The sequence below is a fragment of the Adiantum capillus-veneris genome, chromosome 14, assembly GCF_014529385.1.
Source record: "Adiantum capillus-veneris isolate H3 chromosome 14, ASM1452938v2, whole genome shotgun sequence".
NCBI lineage: Eukaryota > Viridiplantae > Streptophyta > Polypodiopsida > Polypodiales > Pteridaceae > Adiantum > Adiantum capillus-veneris.
Window position 1 is genome coordinate 1963612 of NC_140944.1, and position 18874 is coordinate 1982485.

Sequence of the window (18874 nt, forward strand, 5' to 3'; positions counted from 1 at the left end):
ATGCCTGACGGACCTGGCGAGGTTTTGGTCGGTTCCCAGGTCACCCCAAACCGGTATTTCTGTGAACATGAAAAGATGTTAACATGTTATTAACATGCTCACAAGTGTTAAAAACAACAAAAAAAAAAAAGTGATTATCAAATCCCCGTCTCCAAGGGTCTCCACTAATAGAAACCGATATCTTTTTTGAAAGAGGAGAAGCCAAAACAAGGTAAGCAAAGTGAATTGCAAGGTAATCATTCATTTAGCACTCCTCAAAACAGCCTTAAACCCTCAAATTGGCCCACATAAGTTCATTCTTGGTCACTTTGGTGAGTAAAACTGGGACCACACCATGATAGACAACAATTGGGAGCTTAAAACTTCATGCTTTTGGAGCAAAATTTGGCTTTTATGCTGCCTTCCGGACTTGGACCTCAACAAAAATCACAAAATGCCCAAAAGGCTTATCATACTTACGAAACGTAAAGTGCATTTGGTGCGTAGTTCCACGAGATTTGAGTTTAAAATTGAGATGGATATCTTTGTGCCACGCCAAACAAACTCATTGTACCGCCTGTATGAAGCATTACTGTCTCTTCCTTGCCAGACAACGCAAGATTGCTGGAAACTTCCCATGCTGCAAGGGTATATATTGGGTCTAGCAGGATGCCAGTTTCTCGAGCTACTTTTTGGCAGGTTTGAATCTCTCCTTCAAGGACATTTCCAAACCTACAAAAGTGGAAAACATAGCTTAAACCAGCATCCAATGCTACATTTTACAGCTCATTGCAAAATCTTACTTTCTTGGTCGGGGTCTTTTGACCCATTCAAGACAAGTTTCCAACCCCTCCCGCGTTATTCCACAATCTGTATCTTGATGCCACATTTCCTTAAAATCATCCAGCAATTTTCTTTCAAGGTTTTTGAAATCCTTTAATGCTCCAACCAGCATGACACCAATCACCTTCCATGGCAATCTGATAAGAAACAATGATAACAACAAAATAAATAAAGGAAAAACCTGTAGACCTGACAGATCCTCAGGAAAGCCATTGTTTCAGAAAACTGGGTTTCTCAAACAACTACAAAATTGAGCTTTACAATGCTTAGCCATGCTCGTTGAGCAATCCTTCCACATGAAGGCAACAAACAGGCGGGTTGATTATGCACAACAATCTACATGAAGATAATGGATAGACAAAACATTTTTGCTTTTGATGTGCTCAAAGCTCATTTTCATGATCATAGAATGCATGGCAAAGCTCATCTCTAGGCTTCCTCCATGACACTTACTCAGTAAACCTCCCTGTAAAAAAGCTTTTGGTAACCGATTTTATCCATTTACACACTAGTCATTTCTCCTTTTATCATGCTAATGCATTACAAAGACACATTCCACAATGCTGGACTTGAAAGAAAGGATCACCACAGCACCATCCCCTGGTACAATATAGTACAATATAATTTCATCCACTAGACTTCATAATGCAGAATACACTGACTAAGCAAAAGAAAACATCATACAACAGGTTCCTAATAAGACGACACAACCGAGCTGAAACCCCTTAATTACACTATCCGACATGAAGCAGCGAAGCCAAGCTGTAGGTGCCTGTTTCGCCACCACCACAAAACCTACTAGTAACAAACAAGAAGATGAAGTGGCCGCTTGGGAAGGCGCGCTAGACTGAATAACTAAGACTTGGAGGCTACTCGAGAAGATCTTTGGGAGAGAGGCGGATGTGGTGCACGAGACTGCTGTCCTGGGAAAGACAATGCATAGCGGCAAGAGACTGGTTTCCAATCCTCAGAGGGGCCCTGAGGGGTAGGGGCTACCTGCTGAGGAGTGGTGTAAGGGCGCTTCTTGGGGCGGAGTAGATCAGGCAATCCCCGCACGATAAAACCAAACTTGTAGCAGCACCAACCTTTGATCAGGCCTGACAGTGACCTGCAAGTTCAGAAATCCGATGCCAACCTCCACAGTCAACGTCAACTGACTCTGGAACTGAGGAGAACCTAGCACATAAACCTGCACTCACGTGATGCCCATCTGATAGGAAGTAGAGCATGGGATAACAATACCCAACGCCCTACAATATCCTCAGCCAAAGCTCACATATGGAAAGGTATACATAGGAAAGATAAGGTAGCCCGGAAGTACTGGATAGCTTGACAAGGATCAACTTTCACCTCTTCGATGATGTAGCATGTCCACCTTGGCTATTTGCTAAGCTGTGCACACAAATTTCCAGGTTGATGGCGAGCAGGCAGTGGTAGTGGTGTAAGGTGCAACAGAATTGAAATGGTGACAAGATCTAGACTTCACACTTCCACAAATCTTTACTTCTTTCCTTGCTCGAATGTGTGCTACTTAGCACGGATGATGGTTCCTGTTATTTCCTTGTAGAGAGAGAGAATGAGAGAGAAGGAGAAGAAGAAGAAAAAGATTGTTTTTAACGTCGTAGGAAACTATCCCAAAAGACCTTAAAGATCTATCTGACGAGGAGAGTTGAACTCAGACCTGTTATGTGTGTGTGTGTGTGTGTGTGTGTGTGTGTGTGTGTGTGTGTGTGTGTGTGTGTGTGTGTGTGAGAGAGAGAGAGAGAGAGAGAGAGAGAGAGAGAGAGAGAGAGAGAAGAGGAGCACCCAATGGGGTCCCAACCAACCCTCTCAAAGGTCCCCCCACACCGTTGCCAGTGTGGTATTTGCTTTTGATTGCGTAAATGGAATGTACACACATGGAACACCTCAATGCAGACTCTACTGACTCACACGGGGAATGGACATTTGACAGCCATTGACAAATTTAATAAGCAGGCTCATTTTGTTCCGATCAAGAAGACAGTTAAGCCCGATTACTTGACTAAACTATTTGTCTCACAGATATTTCGACTTCATGGCATGCCCCAGTCTATAGTTTCAGACGATCCCGTTTTACTAGTTTGTTTTGAAAGCAATCTAAGTACTCAGTCACAATTCTCGTCCTCTTTCCACCCACAGACAGATGGGTGATCGCAGATGGAAAATTTAGTGGTTTTGGACCTGTTGAAGTCTTACATCTCCGATCAGAAGGCTCATGGGCGAAGTATTTGCCCTTGGTGGAGTTTGCCTACAACATCACAGTGCATACAAGGAAGGCGCCATTTAAGATCGTCGAGGGTACTGAGAAGACTCCACCTATTCTAAGCACCAAGGATAAGATTTTTGAAGCAGATCAATACACTCAGACTGCTTTGCTAAGGTGCACGAGGCTCTTGAAAAGTCTCGAGCATGGCATAAGAAGGCAACGGACAAGCATCAACGTGACTTGCAACTGAAGGAGAATGATTGGGTGCTTTTATGGTTTGAGAAGGCACGCCTACGAAAACGAAAGGGTAAGAAGCATCATTTTCCAAAGCTAAGTATGTGATACTATGGCCCTTTCCAGATTCAAGAGAAGGTCAATGATATATCCTTCAGATTGAAGTTACCAGATACTTGAAAGATTCACAATGCATTGCATGTGAGTCTGTTGAAAATCTTTCAAAGGTGAGGTGCCACTGAACAAGGAGAAACCTCAAGTGGAAGAGACCGAGGAGATTCTCGTCCCGGAACAAATACTGGCTCACAAGGAAAGGAAAGTGAAAGGTAAAGTGAATGGCGATTCTTAGTCAAGAACTATCCGGCATTGGATGCGAAGTGGATGGAGGAGGATAACCTAGCAGATACTCCTCAAATTTACCTTGAGGCTTTCGGTCTAGCTTCGACTATTCCAAGAGTTGTCGGTGATCAGCGGGTTGAATTTGGTGCAGCCGGGATTGCACAAGAGGGGAATTACTCCGCTCCTTTGTCACAGATTACGATTACCTAGATGGAATAAAGTCACTGACTTCCTTTGGATTACTGATGGGCTAGCAGTATTTTGCTAAAAGACTTTATGAAAGAAGTACTTCAAAATGGGAATTCCTTCAATGAATTTGTTATATGTGCTCTCTCATGTGAGTAGTGTTTGAGTGCATGTTTGAAAGACAAAATGATTGCAACATTTCGGTCTTACTCTCCTGAGAGATGAGATTGACATGATAGTAACAAGATTTAGTCAATCATCTGGGAGATCAGCGGACAGATGATAGATCTCGATGTGATTGCTAAATACGTTACAATAGATCATGATTCTCATCCAAGATCTCGACGTGGATAGTGATGTGAATGTGATTTGAACGTTCAGTGACTGTCGTCTTTGTGCAAGTGCCGGATATGTGTTGTCTAGTGTGTCAGTACTTAGAGTCGGTGTCTACTGAACTAGTTTCTCGCTTATGTCGGTTTTGCAAGCGTAGTTGAGGGCGATCACAATTCTTTCAAGAGGGGGGGATGTCACAAAGTGATAACATGGCATGACCAATTGGAAGAGAAATGGCTGAGTGGTCGAGAAACTGAACCGAACAACTTGATGAATTTACGAGCACCGGCCGTGGGGCCTAAAACCCTAAAGACCAAAAGCTTGAACTCTCGGAGAGACTTTCATAAATCGCACTGGCATGCTGACGTAGCAGATCGTATCAATTTCTCTACGTTTTACATTGGCTGTGCCACGTGGCAAGCTGTACGGATTTCTTTAAATTATGTTGGCTGCTTTTGGGAGTCTCTAGCGCTAGGTTTTGAGAGCAGATGCTTTTGTGAGAAAGTGCTTTTGAGCTGATTGCTTTTGGGGCTCTACTTTTGGGCATCGCTTGTACTGTTTATGAGCGCTCACTCTGCAGAGCATCTGGACACAGAGACTGAGAGCAGAGGACCCTCAAGAGTTGTACCTTGTTGTGATTAATGACAAAGAAATACCGAAAGGGGTGCCAGTCTTTGGGGCCAATGCTTCTAGGCGCGGAACTCCGCCATGTCTTGCAGTGTCGACTCTCTCTCTCTTTATATTAAAGTTCAATGATTTTGAAGTTTCTGTTCGTGTGTTGCTATTGATTTCTCGCTTGGAGAGTCCAAGCCTGTAGCAATAGTATCGAAGCTCAACAAATTATTCAAAGAGTTGTTACCAACTTATGGGACCCCATTCGATGTGGCCCAACATATCAAAGCAGGACCCACTTACACACACAACCTACAAAACAAGATGAGCAACCAACTGATGACGTGGCATGATTCTACGGGCAGTCTGCAAATCGCACTGACGGGATGACGTGGCAGTTGTAAGACAGTTCCACGTTTTGCACTGCAACTTGCTGGCGTGGCAATGTACGAAATTCCCTGGTTTAGCCCTTGCAGCTTTTGGATCAAATTCTTTTAGCTTGATGCTTTTAGTTTGATGCTTTTTATATGCTGCTTTTGGATGGGCCTAGGGCCTTTAAATGAGACGGCTTTGCTTCTCTCTCTCTCTCTCTCTCTCTCTCTCTCTCTCTCTCTCTCTCTCTCTCTCTCTCTCTCTCTCACACACACACACACACACATACACACACGTCCATTGGCACCTTACTTGTTTTTCGTTTTTGTTGAGGCCATGTTGTTTCTTCTAAAAGGCAGGACTCCACAATTGCGAGGTCTTGCTATGCCATTGGACAGCTCACCAAATTTGTTGGGTCAGGAGTATGTAGATGACACTTTGCTCTGCACGTTATGGCGCGCACACTTTGGATAGCGGGGCTCTAGCTACCTTTTGCTTGGTCAATGGTACACTCATCAATTGGCACGTCTTTGGTTTCCTCGTCGAAGTTGATGAGGACTGTCAATGGGGTGTGCAAGACAATTTTGGTTGCACAGAGGACAGACTTGTAGATACTTGGGTTTTCATGTTGGCATTGTTGTTCCTTTTGAGCAACAGTTTGAGCCAATTTTACAATCTATCGGGAGGAATTGCCGTTGGTCTTCCTTGCATTTGTCTTTAGTTGAAACAGCCCCTATGGTAAATCAGGTACTTCTTGCGATGGCTGGTTCACTACATTCTGCATGAGTCTTCACTCTAGAGTCATGGCACGTTTGCGTCACCTAGTGCGTAACTTTCTGTCGAGTGGTTCAGATGGGTCGACTCATACACGGCCACGAGTACATTGGGACAGTTATCTTGTGTAGAGGAGAGAGGCTTGGGGATTATTGATCCAAAGATGAAGAAAAAGGCATTGCTTGCCAAGCTCATTGGAAGCAAATTTTGTACCATGTTGTCACGTGCCTCTCCTCGTTTTGGGCCCATGGACAGTGTTGGCGCTTGCCACTCGACCATCCGTTTCATTTTTACAAATGCACCTTTGGAGATGTCACATTTGTCACTATTTATGTGCTGCTTGTTCAGGATTGGGTTGGCTCTACATCATGCTTTCATTCGGCACACACCTTGTTGTTTGGAGGAGGTAGAGAGGCAGCCACTATTTATGTGTTGCTTGTTCAGGATTGGGTTGGCTCTACGTCAGCTTTCATTCGGCAGACACATTGTTGTTTAGAGGAGGTAGAGAGGCAGCCACTCACTTGGAATGCATGTCACAGATTTAGAGGGGCAACAACTAGGAGGACAACGCACATTGATTGGGCTACATGGGAGGATGGTGCAGCAGCATCCTTACGCCGTTGGTCGGAGGCTTCCTTGGTTGGCGCAGAGGTCATTGGAGCTACCTATGGTATCCGCAAAGGATTGTTGCACATCTGAGAGAGACTAATGTGGCTATTCCTACTCACCAACAGGCCCTCATTAGAGGATAGATACCCTCTCATCAAGGCTAGTGGGCGTTTTTTGACCTTGACTCTAGCAACCTGATTGTTGTGTAGCAAGGGACTCAGGTTGTCACGTGCACATCTAACCCTATGTGCATGTGGACAAGCAATCTCAGGCCTAGGGTTCAGGTTAGCCTAGGGAGTGTTCCGGCACCTTTGTGAGCCTGTGCGCAAACCCTGCATGTCCAGGCACTTAGAGTAGTTGCATATCCTTTGATTGCACACCCAGTACCACCCAACATTTGCATTGTCCAAGGCAATACACCCAAATTTCCATGGCATTTTGGGGCAGTTCGGTTGCAGGCCATTTATTTATTTATTATTTATTATGCCACATTTTCAAGGTCGTGGGGTTGTTGGGACGACTGCTCGACCCAGCCTGTAGCAGGTACATAAGCAGAGGAGGGGGCACTCAATTCCAGCAAAAGAGGCACCAGAAGAAGTTCTAGCAATTCGCAGTGCACCTTATCAGCAAGACCGGCAGAGAGCCCTAGCGTTTTCAGCCAACAAGATCAGCCCAGCGTTTTCTATTGCAGATCAGCTTAGCATTTTTTGTTGGTAGATCAGGCTTGGGGTTTTTGCTTCCGGCAGAACCTCCGAGCGTTTTGCAATTTATGTCGCCAGATCAGCCAAGTCAAGTAGCGTTTTCAGTTTTCAGCCCTTAGCCATTGCAGATTCAGCCCTTAGCTTCACAGATCTCACCTACCCGCAACAGATCCTCGCCGAACCATCGGATCAGCCAACGTTCACAATTTCAGACCACTGTTTCCGGATTTCAGCATCTGCGTTTTCAGCGCATCGTCGTCGAGTTGTCGTCATCGCTATCCTCGCCGACAGAGTGTCAATATTCAGCAGAAAGTCAGCGTTTTCCAGATTTTAGCATTTCAGCCCTAGCATTTTCAGTTTTCAGCTCGTCCTCCTCGTCGTCATCATTGTCATCGACATCGTTGGCAAGTCCATTGCATCTAGACCATTGTATCAAATTTGTGCAATCTATAGCATAGACCTCTCTCGCCCCACAGAGGGGGGCCCTTGGAGGAGGGTTTGAGAACCGTCTGGTGTCGTATTCTTCTCTCCCTTTCTCTAAGTCTTAGCACTTTCACTCACAGTAGCATTCACTTTTTTTGCGATCATTGCACTCTCTCTAAAGAAACGGAAGGCTCTCCCTTCCGTAAGTAAAAAGAACCCTTGAGCACACTTCGGAGCACTCATCTTGAGCAATATCAACACTCACTTCCGTTGCACCTAACATTGGTATCAAAGTTTTTTGGCAATGTTCTGTATCACTCAAGGAAAGAACCACAAGAAATTCTTTGCTTGTTGCGGTCGCACGTAACCCAAGTCCACTTGGGCGTGTCAATTCCTAATGGTGTTTTTGAAGAGTGACAGAGGTAACCCAAGAAAGAAGGGCTTGTCCAACCTCCCCTTGTTCCTCTTTTCACTCATTGAGAGCGGACCGTGCACTTAGCGGCCGGCCAATCAATGTGAGGTGGGAAAAGCAACTTTGGTGTGAGCGCAAGGCCGCCAAGGGGTGCGCCCGCAGGAAAGAATCAAGCTCGGGTAAAAGAAAAGCCTTCTCAAACACCGATTGCAAGCTAAAGAACCCAAGAACCTCAAGAACCCAAGTTCCTCAAGAACTTAAGTACCTAAGATCTCAGTGTATGGTCATCACCCAAAGTGGAATGGATACTTTGCGTGAAGGTGATGAGAGTGGAGTTGGTGAAGAAGAAGTTTCTACACTAGGAGGATTGTTCCCCAATCCTCCCCCATACCCATCTACGCCACGGATTGCACCAAATCCTATGGAGGCTTTGGTCAAGTCGATGATGGACATAATGCTACAACAAGAGGCACAACGCGCCACCATGGATCGCGACCGCATGAGCAAGCACGCGAAGCTCAACGCATGGCGGCCGAAGAAAGGCGAGCGGCTATGGAGTTAGAGCGTGAGGCGCAGAGAACCAACGCCTGCAAGAGTTGGTCCTACAGGTACTCACCTCGAAATCCGAGCCAATCAAGGATGTGGGCGGTTCATTAGGTAGCACAAGTAGAGATGCAAACTCCAACAATCCAGTCACTCAGAAGTTGACCTTCAATAAGTATGACGGTAAGATGGATGCTAATGTAATTCATTCTTAGTTGCATCAGTTTAATGCTTACTTTGCGACGACTAAGAAAACAGGGGATAGCAAAGTTTTGACCGCAACCATGTATCTTGCCGGTGATGCCATTAATTGGTATCACGCATGGCAAGAGGAACAGTTGCCGCGCACCTAGAGGAAGAAGAGGAAGGCGTGCCTCTTTCTTTCAATTGGGCCGACTTCCAAGACAAGCTCAAGGCGCAGTTTATGCCACCTCAATACTTAGCACGGTTGAAAGAAGATTGGCGCAATCTCAAGCAAAATGGAATGTCAGTTATGTCTTTCTCTAACCATGTTTTGCAACTCGGCACCCAATTACACAATCGGATGAGGAGCGCAAAGAGGCATTCCTTTTCGGGTTGGACGAGTATATCAAGTTTGATGTCGAAGTACTCCACCCCATAGATCTCAACAAGGCAGTAGCAATTGCTCTCGCACAGGAGATGAAGCACAACAAAGGAAAGCCTAACGAAAACAAGTCTTCTCACAGTACCCCTCACACTCCTCAAAACCCACAAAACGGTAAGAATGGTAACTCTTCTAACCCATCCTCCTCTAATCCTTCGGAAAAGAACTCTCAAAATGAATCTAAGGGTAAAGATCCTGCTAAACCTAAGCTAACCCCAGATGAAAAAGCTGCACAAGGAATTATAGGAGGATACATAACGCCAGAAGAACAATCATTTACGCAAAGGAAGGTCGATGTTATCAATGTCACGTCAAGGGTCATATAAAGAAGGCATGTCCTAAAACAGGACCACCTAAAGAACCCAAAGCACCGACAGCTACCACAAGCACTTTAGTGAACCGATCGGATTCTCCACATGTTTCTGACACACACATTGATAAGTCTCTCTTTAAATGTTATGGTCATGTGAAGGGTCAGCGTTTTGTCATATTGTTTGATTCAGGCAGTATGCATGATGTGATTGGTCACTCTCTTGTAGAGAGAGCTCGCTTGGAGGTTAGCCAGACAACTCACCTCGAGGTGTCGGGTTTCGCTCCCGGTATAGAGACTCTCATTACGCAAGAGTGCCTTGATGTGTTATTCACTGTTCAGCAAGCTTCCTTCCGTAGAAAATTTGTCGTGTCTCCTCTCTCATGATGTAATATAATTTTGGGCATTAGATGGTTTCAAGAGCATAACCCTCTCATTGATTGGGCAAACAATACGCTTACTCTAAATGCCAAAAGTGACTCTCCCATGATCATTCGTAGTGAGGATGGTCTGCATTCTTTACCTCTCATTTCTCATGTGCAGGCGAAGCGTGAATTACGAAGAGGAGCAAAAGCGGCATTCATCTATGCCTCTCCAGTTACTCACAGCCTCAAGCCTCCAGACAGGTATTCAGCTTTGTTTATCAAGTATGAGCACCTCTTTTTGCAGGATGATCTTCCACCTCGTCTCCCTCCCGAGAGGCCGGAGGACCGTCGCATCGGACTCACGAAGGGGGCACAGCCAGCCAGTAAGGCTCCCTACCATTTGAACAAGACCCAAGAAGAAGAGTTAGAGCGGCACCTCACAGAGTTGGTAGCCACAGGATTCATACGTCCTAGTGTAAGTCCTTTTGCTGCTCCTATTTTATTTGTCCGCAAGAAAGATGGTTCGTCTCGTTTGTGTGTTGATTAAGCCATGAAGCTTGGTACCAGTACCTCACTTTAAAAAGGAGGGAATGTCACGTTCACATCTAACCCTATGTGCATGTGGACAAGCTATCTCAGGCATGGTTACCAGGAACGGGAAACCAGAACGGGAACGCGGAACAGCAATTGCCACAAAATGCCATTCCCTGTTACGGCTACTCACGTTTGAAACACGGAACGGAGATTCGGAACGGGAACTTAGAATGGGAACGGGGAACGGAGACCTAAAAACGGCCATTCCCTGTTACTATGATCTCAGGTCTAGGGTTTAGGTTAGCCTAAGAACTTGGAAGTGTTATGGCACCTTTGTGAGCTTGTGCGCCGTCCGTGCATGTCCAAACACTTAAGAGTAGTTGCATATCCTCTAATTGCACACCGAGTATCACCCAGCATTTGCATTGTCCAAGGCAGTACACCCAAATTTCCATGGCATTTTGGGGCAGTTCAGTTGCAGGCATTTTATTTCTTTATTATTTATTATGCCACATTTTCAAGGTCGTGGGGCTGTAGGGATGCGTGCTTGACCCAGCCTGTAGCAGGTATATAAGAAGAGGAGGAGGCACTCAATTCCAACAGAAGAGGCAGCATAAGAAGTTCTAGCAACTCGCAATGCACCTTCTCACCACGACCGACAGAGAGCCCTAGCATTTTCAACCAACAAGATCAGCCCAGCGTTTTCTATTGACAGATCAGGCCTGGCATTGCTTCCGGCAAAACCTCCTAGCGTTTTGCACTTTCCGTCACCAGTGTTTTCAGTTTTCAGCCCTTAGCTTCGCAGATCTCACGTACTCGCAGCAAATCCTCGCCATACCGTCAGATCAGCCAACGTTTACAGTTTTAGCCCGCTGTTTCCGGATTTCAGCATCTGCGTTTTCAGCGCATCGTCGTCGAGTTGTCGTCATCGCTATCCTCGCCGACATAGTGTCAGTATTCAGCAAATTCAGCGTTTTCCAGATTTCAGCATTTCAGCCCTAGCGTTTTCAATTTTCAGCCCATCCTCGTCATCCTCACTATTCTCGTTGACAACGTCGGCAAGTCTATTGCATCTAGACCATTGTACCAGATTTGTGCAATCTATAGCATAGATCTCTCTCGCCACAGAGAGGGGGACCCTTGAGGAGGGTTTGAAAACCGTCTGGTGTCGTATTCTTCCAATCTCTCTCTAAAGGAACGGAAGGCTCTCCCTTCCGTAAGTAAAAGGAACCCAATTCCGAGCACTCATCTTGAGCAATATCAACATTCACTTCGTGTAACAGACTTGGACACTCCAAGTCAAGATTCTACCGCGACACGACAGGAATTCACTTCAAAACAATTCAAAGTTCACAATTGATTCGACACGGCCCGGCGGAGTTCCGTGCCAAGAGATGTTGGCCACAAAGACTGGCGCCCCTTTCGGTATTTCTTTTTGTGTTAATCTGCAACTCAAAGTACAAGGGAGTGGGCGGGTCTCCCTCTCAGACTCTGCATCCAGATGCTTTGAGAAGTGGAAGCCCAACTACACTTATAAAGAGTTACAAGGGATGCAAAAGCAAAGCCCCAAAAGCTGTCCCAAAAGCTTTCAAAAATATAGCAATTCACATAAAGCCCTCTCTCTCTTGCTAATTGCGTAGGATAAAGTAGGCCACTTTGCGTAGAGAAAATCTGCAAAAATCCGTACGCTTCTGCCACGTCATCAATCCCACAAAACACGCCGTAGATTCCGGAAATGTCCGTACGGTAGTGCCACATCAGCATCCAACAGAAAATCCGGGAGCTTCTACCCCTACAAGAGTGTGTATGTGTGTCCGGTCTGTGACCGTAGGGTTATGCCATGTCACTGGGTTGTGACATACCCCCCTCTTGAAAGCATTGTAATCGCCCTCGATTACGCCTGCAAAACAGACAGAAGCCATAAATTGTCTTAGCAGACATTGACTGTTAGTACAGACGCACTAGGAACACATATCTAGCACATGTACCAAACGACAGTCACATCACAGGACATCACTTGACATCACAGGACATCACATGACAAATCACATTCAGGAATTCATTCAGATCTTACACCATGACCAATCGGCAACGTATTTAGCAATCGCATCTAGATCCACTCGGGACCTCATAGATGCCCGATTGACTAATCCCTATTGCAACCATGTCTATCCAGATCATTCACACCAAAATGCTGCAGTCATTTTGTCTATCAATTCCTGCACTTAAACAAGTCAAGAACAAATCAGTATCATGTTATCGGGAATTCCAGTTCATAAAGTCATACAACAGAATACTGTCAGCACATAGTATCCCTGAAACTCAAAGAAACATCAATGACTTTAATATCAAAAATCGAGGCAATCTGTTGACAAAGGAGCGGAGCAACTCCCCTCTTGTGCATACCCGCTGCACCAGATTCCGCCCAAGCTTAGTTCGAGGTTCCATTTAGAATAGACTATGCTAATCCAAATGCTTCAAGGTAAAGATTCACAATTTGAGGAGTATCTGCTAGGTCCTCTTCCTCCATCCACTTCGCATCCAATGCAAGATAGTTCTTAAATTTAACCAAGAACCATCTTATCGCTTTACCCTTAATCTTTATGTCTTTATGTGTCAATATCTGTTCTGGAGCAAGGATCTCCTCGTTTTCTTCCACTTCAGGTTGCTCATCAGGCTCCCCATCTTCGGGCACATCGCCTTTAAAAGGCTTCAAGAGACTCACATGAAAAGCATTGTGAATTCTCCAAGTATCGGGCAGCTTCAGTCTAAAGGAGACATCATTTATCTTTTCAGAAATCTAGAAAGGTCTGTAGTATCGCATACTAAGCTTTGGAAAAAGCCTCTCCTTTCCCTTTTTCTTTCTAAGGCGTGCCTTCTTAAAACGTAAGAGCACCCAATCGTTCTCCTTTAATTTCAAATCACGACGATGGCAATTTGCTACCTTTTTCTGTCTTTCTTGAGATTTCTGCAAAGCCTCGCGGACCTTGGCAAAAGCCGTCTCCAAGTCACGCGTGTACTCGTCGACTTCAAAAATCTTATCTTTCGTGCTTAGAAAGGGTGGAACCTTTGTAGCACCTTCGATAATCTCGAATGGCGCCTTCCTCGTCGAAGAGTCTATCGTGTTTTTGTAGGCAAATTCCACCAAAGGTAAATACTTTTCCCATTGAGTCTTCTGATCCGAGATGTAAGACTCCAATAAATCTAGTACCACTGAATTAGCAATCTCAGATTGCTCATCAGTCTGCGGGTGGAACGATGACAAGAACTGCAACCGCGTGCCAATGTTCTCCCAAATTGCCTTCCAAAACAAACTCGTGAACCTGGGGTCTCTGTCGGAGACAATCGTCTCAAGCATGCCAGGTAATCTAAAGATCTGGGCCACAAACAGTCTCGCCAAGTGATCCGGCTTAACAGTTTTCTTCACTGGAATGAAATGAGCTTGCTTGCTAAATATGTCAATAACATTCCAGATACCATCGTGACCACTCTGTGTTCTTGGGAGATCAAAAATGAAATCCATTGCAATACTTTTCCAGAGGCGGGTGGGTATGGGTAAAGGCTGTAACAATCCCTGTGCTTTATGTCTGTCAAACTTGACCTTCTGGCATATCAAGCAACTGCGTACAAAATCGTCCACATCCTTCTTGAGTCCCGGTCAAAAGAAGTATCTCTGCATACCTTTCAAGGTGGTAGTTATGCCGCGATGACCCGTAAAAGGTGGAAGGTGGCATTCGGTTAAAACCTTTTCCCTCAACGGCTGTGTAACGCACAACATCGTTTTCCTCATCAAGTAGCCATCCCAAATGGAATATCCTGCTACTATCTCCCCATTCCGTATCCGTGAAAATATCTGCAAAATCCGTATACATGGCATACCGGTCGACCATATCCTCGAAGCTCCTATGATGGATCGCAGAAATAGCCAGAATCAACGGCTTCCGGAACATTCGGTTAAAACCTTTTCCCTCAACGGCTGTGTAACGCACAACATCGTTTTCCTCATCAAGTAGCCATCCCAAATGGAATATCCCGCTACTATCTCCCCATTCCGTATCCGAGTGAAAATATCTGCAAAATCCGTATACGTGGCATACCGGTCGACTATATCCTTGAAGCTCCTATGATGGATCGCGGAAATAGCGAGAATCAACGGCTTCCGGGACAAACCATCTGCCACCAAGTTCTTTTGTCCCTGCACATGGACAATCTGGAAGTGAAACTGTGACAAGATGTTCGCCCACCGCATCTGTAACAAGAAATAGCGTAAACTCTGATGGTCTGTAAAGACAGTAAAATCCACTCCGAGTAGGTAATGTCGCCACTGAGTAAGAGCATGGATAACCGCCAAAAGCTCTTTCTCATAAATCTGTGATGTCAATTCCGGCCTTGAAAACAATCGGCTTTCGTTGGCAATGATGTAACAAACTGCTGAGGTGTCAAAGCCTTGAAGAATGGATCCAACTTACAGATGCCGGCCGAGGGGCCTAAATTCTAAGAAGAGCAAGTAACAGAAGAAGTCCTACCAACTTATGGAACCCCGTCCGATGGGGCCCCAAGTGACATAAAGGATAAAAATTTAAAGCAAGACCACACACACATTCTAAAGGAAATTGCGTGGAGTTGATGACGTGGAAGGTTTTTTTCCGAAAATTGCGCTGGCATGATGACGTGGCAAGCTATATGGATTTCCGCATTTTGCGTTGGCTGATGACGTGGCAGGCTATACGGATTTCTCTGATTTACGCTGGCAGCTTTTCGCATTGCTTTTTGGAACAGAAGCTTTTGAGTTTTGAAGGCTTTTCACTGAATTTCTTTTTACGCCTAGGGCCTTTAAATATGAGGTTAGGGCTCATTCGCTAGCATGCTTCCTGGAGAAGGTGCAGAGTCTGGAGTACCGGCTTGTATTGTGTTGATGCAATATAAAGAAATACCGAAAGGGGCGCCAAGCTTTGGGGCCAATACTCTCTGGGGTGGAATTCCGCCACTCCGTGTCGCGTGTCGTTTCTCTCTTTCAATTCAATTGTTAATGAAGTGTTAAAAGTCTGTTCTTTTCTATTGGCACGTGGTGCCTGTGAAACTGGCCTGTACTTTCAAAAAGGGCGGTAGACTTTAGACTTAAACCTTATTTGCTTTCACCCATTTAATTTGTCGCCCACTTTACCTGTACTTTCAAGACACAACAAAGGGGAGAGGGATCCAGGCTGCTAGATTGCACTTGTATGAGTAGACTGACACCAGATTGGCCCCTAACTTAGGCGCCCCTTTCGGTATTTCTTTATTGTTTAAAAGAGGAATAAATGTTGTGGTTCCCTACAAGCTGCCCCGCACAAGCTTGGCTGAATTTCAACTGTTCTGGCCCGATTTCGGCAACATAACTGTACTAGGACCATTCACAGTCAGTATTCCCACGCATTGAATGACTTTCCCGACGTATACGGGCACTTTGCAAAACCTGGCGAGAATCTGCAGCACGCTGAATTCTCTGTTTTCAGCCCCGAAAATGCGCCGATCACCTGTACAGCAGTTCCCTCGCGTCCCCGAACCTCCTGGGGGTATTAGGGACCGTTTAGGGCCAAAACCCTAAACCTGCAAAAATACACAGCAGGCTGTAGTTTACTGTTTCGGGCTCCGTTTCGCGTGCCGGTCGCATCCGTAGCAAGTCCTCGAGCTCCTGCACCTGTAGGGCTACTTGCCCTTTGAATCGGACAAGATTTCTGGCGTGAAACCTCTCCGAATTCACCTGTACCTGCGGGGGATTAGCCACTAGCTAATCGAGTACCTGTGCAAGAGGCTCTTGCCTCGGCAATCACGCATGAACCCACACAACTGTACATTGGTCAATTGAAAAGCCCACTAGTGGGGCATAACATACTGCCATAGGGGAGAGAGAGGGCAATGCGTAGCGTGCAGGGCATCACTCCTGGCACCGCACTGTACATAGGAGGGAAAGGAAGCACTCCATAGCTCTTAACCTGTGACAAAATCTGCAAATGAGCTCCTTTTCCCTTCAAATTCAGCGCCACTTCTCCATGAATGAGGAAAGTGCACCAGAATGTGCCACTTGGCGCATTTACAAGCATTTTCCCGTTTCGGGGTTGCCACCTAAAAATCTCCCAACCGGTTGCCCAGTTGACTTCACGGCAGAGTAAGAAAATGTTCTCCTTGTCATTCCGGAGTTAATGACGCAAACACATTTTCATGTCCCAAAATAGCAGTTCCCTAAATTTTAGGAGATGCTGCAATTGTGTCTTTCTAGGTCATCTGACCCCCTTTGTACACTGCAGCCACACCCAGAACTGAAATGTAGCCTCAGTAGCAAAGGATTCCACTTTGGCTAGTCAATGACCCTACTTTGGCTAACCATAGTCTTTGTCCAACCTTAGTGCTCTCTTGCCCTCAGGCCTGGACTCCCTTTGGACAGTTCCACACTAGCTATGCAATGCAGGGCAGTTAGATTTCCCGAGGGGTGTTTCCAAAAAGTGAAGATAAATAAATAATAAGAAAGAAATCAACAAAAAGGATAGATAGTAGTCACACGCAGGTGACATACCCCCCTCTTGAAATCTCAAACGTCCTCGTTTGCATCTATGTCGTACATGCTTACAGTCAACACTGATGCATTCAACACCTGTCGACACATGTACGACACATACATGCTCATTGTCAACCCTAGTGTATTCAACACCTTGTCGACACATGTATTGCTTGCGTGTGAACCCTGTCCAATGACATACTGGTAGCTTCGCACTCTGCCATTGCTTTGAGTCACTAACTTTCCAATGACAAAATGGTAGCTACACATTTTGCCACTGTCTTATAGTACACGTTGGGCCCAGCACTTTCGAGCATACCCAAACCGACGGTTTAAGAATGCAGTTACACATGTACCCTTCTTTAGAAGCAATTACTGTATCCTTGACACTGACAAGAAATACTCACTTCTATAGCACTAACCAAACTTTTGGACATTCCATACGAGCAATTGCCAAACTGACAATCTGTACAGCTCTAACATTGATGTAACATGTACTTGATTTGAGCTCACTTTAGATACGATGTACATCATTTGTTTCAGAAGCCATTGTCACACTGACAATCCATGTAGCTTTGAAACTCAAGGAGTCAAGGTAGGTTGCAAATCGAAGGCTTCAAGGTAAAGTGATAACACAGTTGGTGGCTCTGCAAGTTCACCTTCTTCCATCCACTTAGTATCCATTGGTGGATAGTTTGTGAACTTTACCAAGTAACGCCTAGCAACCTTGCAGTTCACTTTTCTTTCTTTATGTGCAAAAATCTGTTCCGGGACCAAGATCTCGTCAAGTTCCTCTACTTCCGGCTGATCTTTAGCTTGCATATCTTCTGGCACATCACCCACATAGGGTCTGAGAAGACTCACATGAAACGCATTGTGAATCTTCCGACTGTCATGCAATTTCAGCCTATATGCAACATCATTGATTATGTCGCACACTTGAAAAGGCCCATAGTAACGCATGCTGAGCTTTGGAAACAGTCTTTCCTTGCCCTTCATCTTCTTTAACCTTGCCTTTTCAAAGCCTAGAAGCACCCAATCACCAAGTGAAAATACCAGTTCACGACGGTGACGATCAACTGCTTTCTTTTGCTTTGCCTGAGTCTTTTCCAAGGCCACTTTGACCTTCTTGTACATTTCCTCCATGTCCTGAACATACTTATCTGCTTCAAATATCTTGTCCTTTGTATGCAGTATGGGAGGAACTTTCTTGCCACCTTCAACTATCTCAAAAGGTGCCTTGCCAGTTGATGAATGCACTGTATTATTGTATGCATACTCCACCAATGGCAAATATTGCTCCCACTTTCCTTTATGCTCTGACACATAGCACTTCAGCAGATCTAGGACAGTAGAATTTGCCTCTTCTGACTGCCCATCTGTTTGAGGATGAAATGACGAAGAGAATTTGAGCGTTGTGTACATATTCTCAAACAAGCCTCTCCAGAACAAACTTGTCATGCGTGGATCACGGTCGCTAACAATCGACTGTGGCATGCCATGATACTTGAAAATATTGCTCATAAACAAGCGTGCCATCTGATCTGGCTTTATCTTCTTCCTGACAGGAATAAAATGAGCCTGCTTGCTGAATCTGCAAATGATGGTCCAAATACCATAATTTCCTGTCTGCGTTCTCGGAAGATCAAAGATAAAATCCATAGCAATACTTTCCCATGGTTTATCTGGAATAGGTAGTGGTTGCAATAACCCTGGTGCCTTTTGCCTGTCAAACTTGACCTTCCGGCAAATTAGGCATTCTCGCACAAAGGCATCCACATCTCTTCTCAATGTAGGCCAATAGAAGAATGTCTCAACCGCTTTAACTGTAGCATCGATACCACGATGCCCTGCATACGGTGGGACATGACTCTTCCATAACTTTGCGTCGCAATGGCTTTGTGACACACAATCTGCC

General features: G+C 45.3%; 1 protein-coding gene across 2 annotated transcripts in view; it reads right to left on the reverse strand.

Moving 5' to 3' along the window:
• Positions 1 to 221: 221 nt before the first annotated feature.
• The window catches only part of LOC147441804 (D-cysteine desulfhydrase 2, mitochondrial-like), a 100623-nt gene continuing 81970 nt past the window's right edge, over positions 222 to 18874 (reverse strand). For both annotated transcript variants that reach the window (XM_086528197.1, XM_086528196.1), the window contains 2 exons: positions 783 to 959; positions 222 to 711 (listed from right to left, as the gene is read on the reverse strand). In XM_086528197.1, coding sequence (XP_086384323.1) covers positions 504 to 711; positions 783 to 959 — 385 coding nt within the window. In that variant the 3' untranslated portion in view covers positions 222 to 503. The remainder of the gene's footprint in view (positions 712 to 782; positions 960 to 18874) is intronic.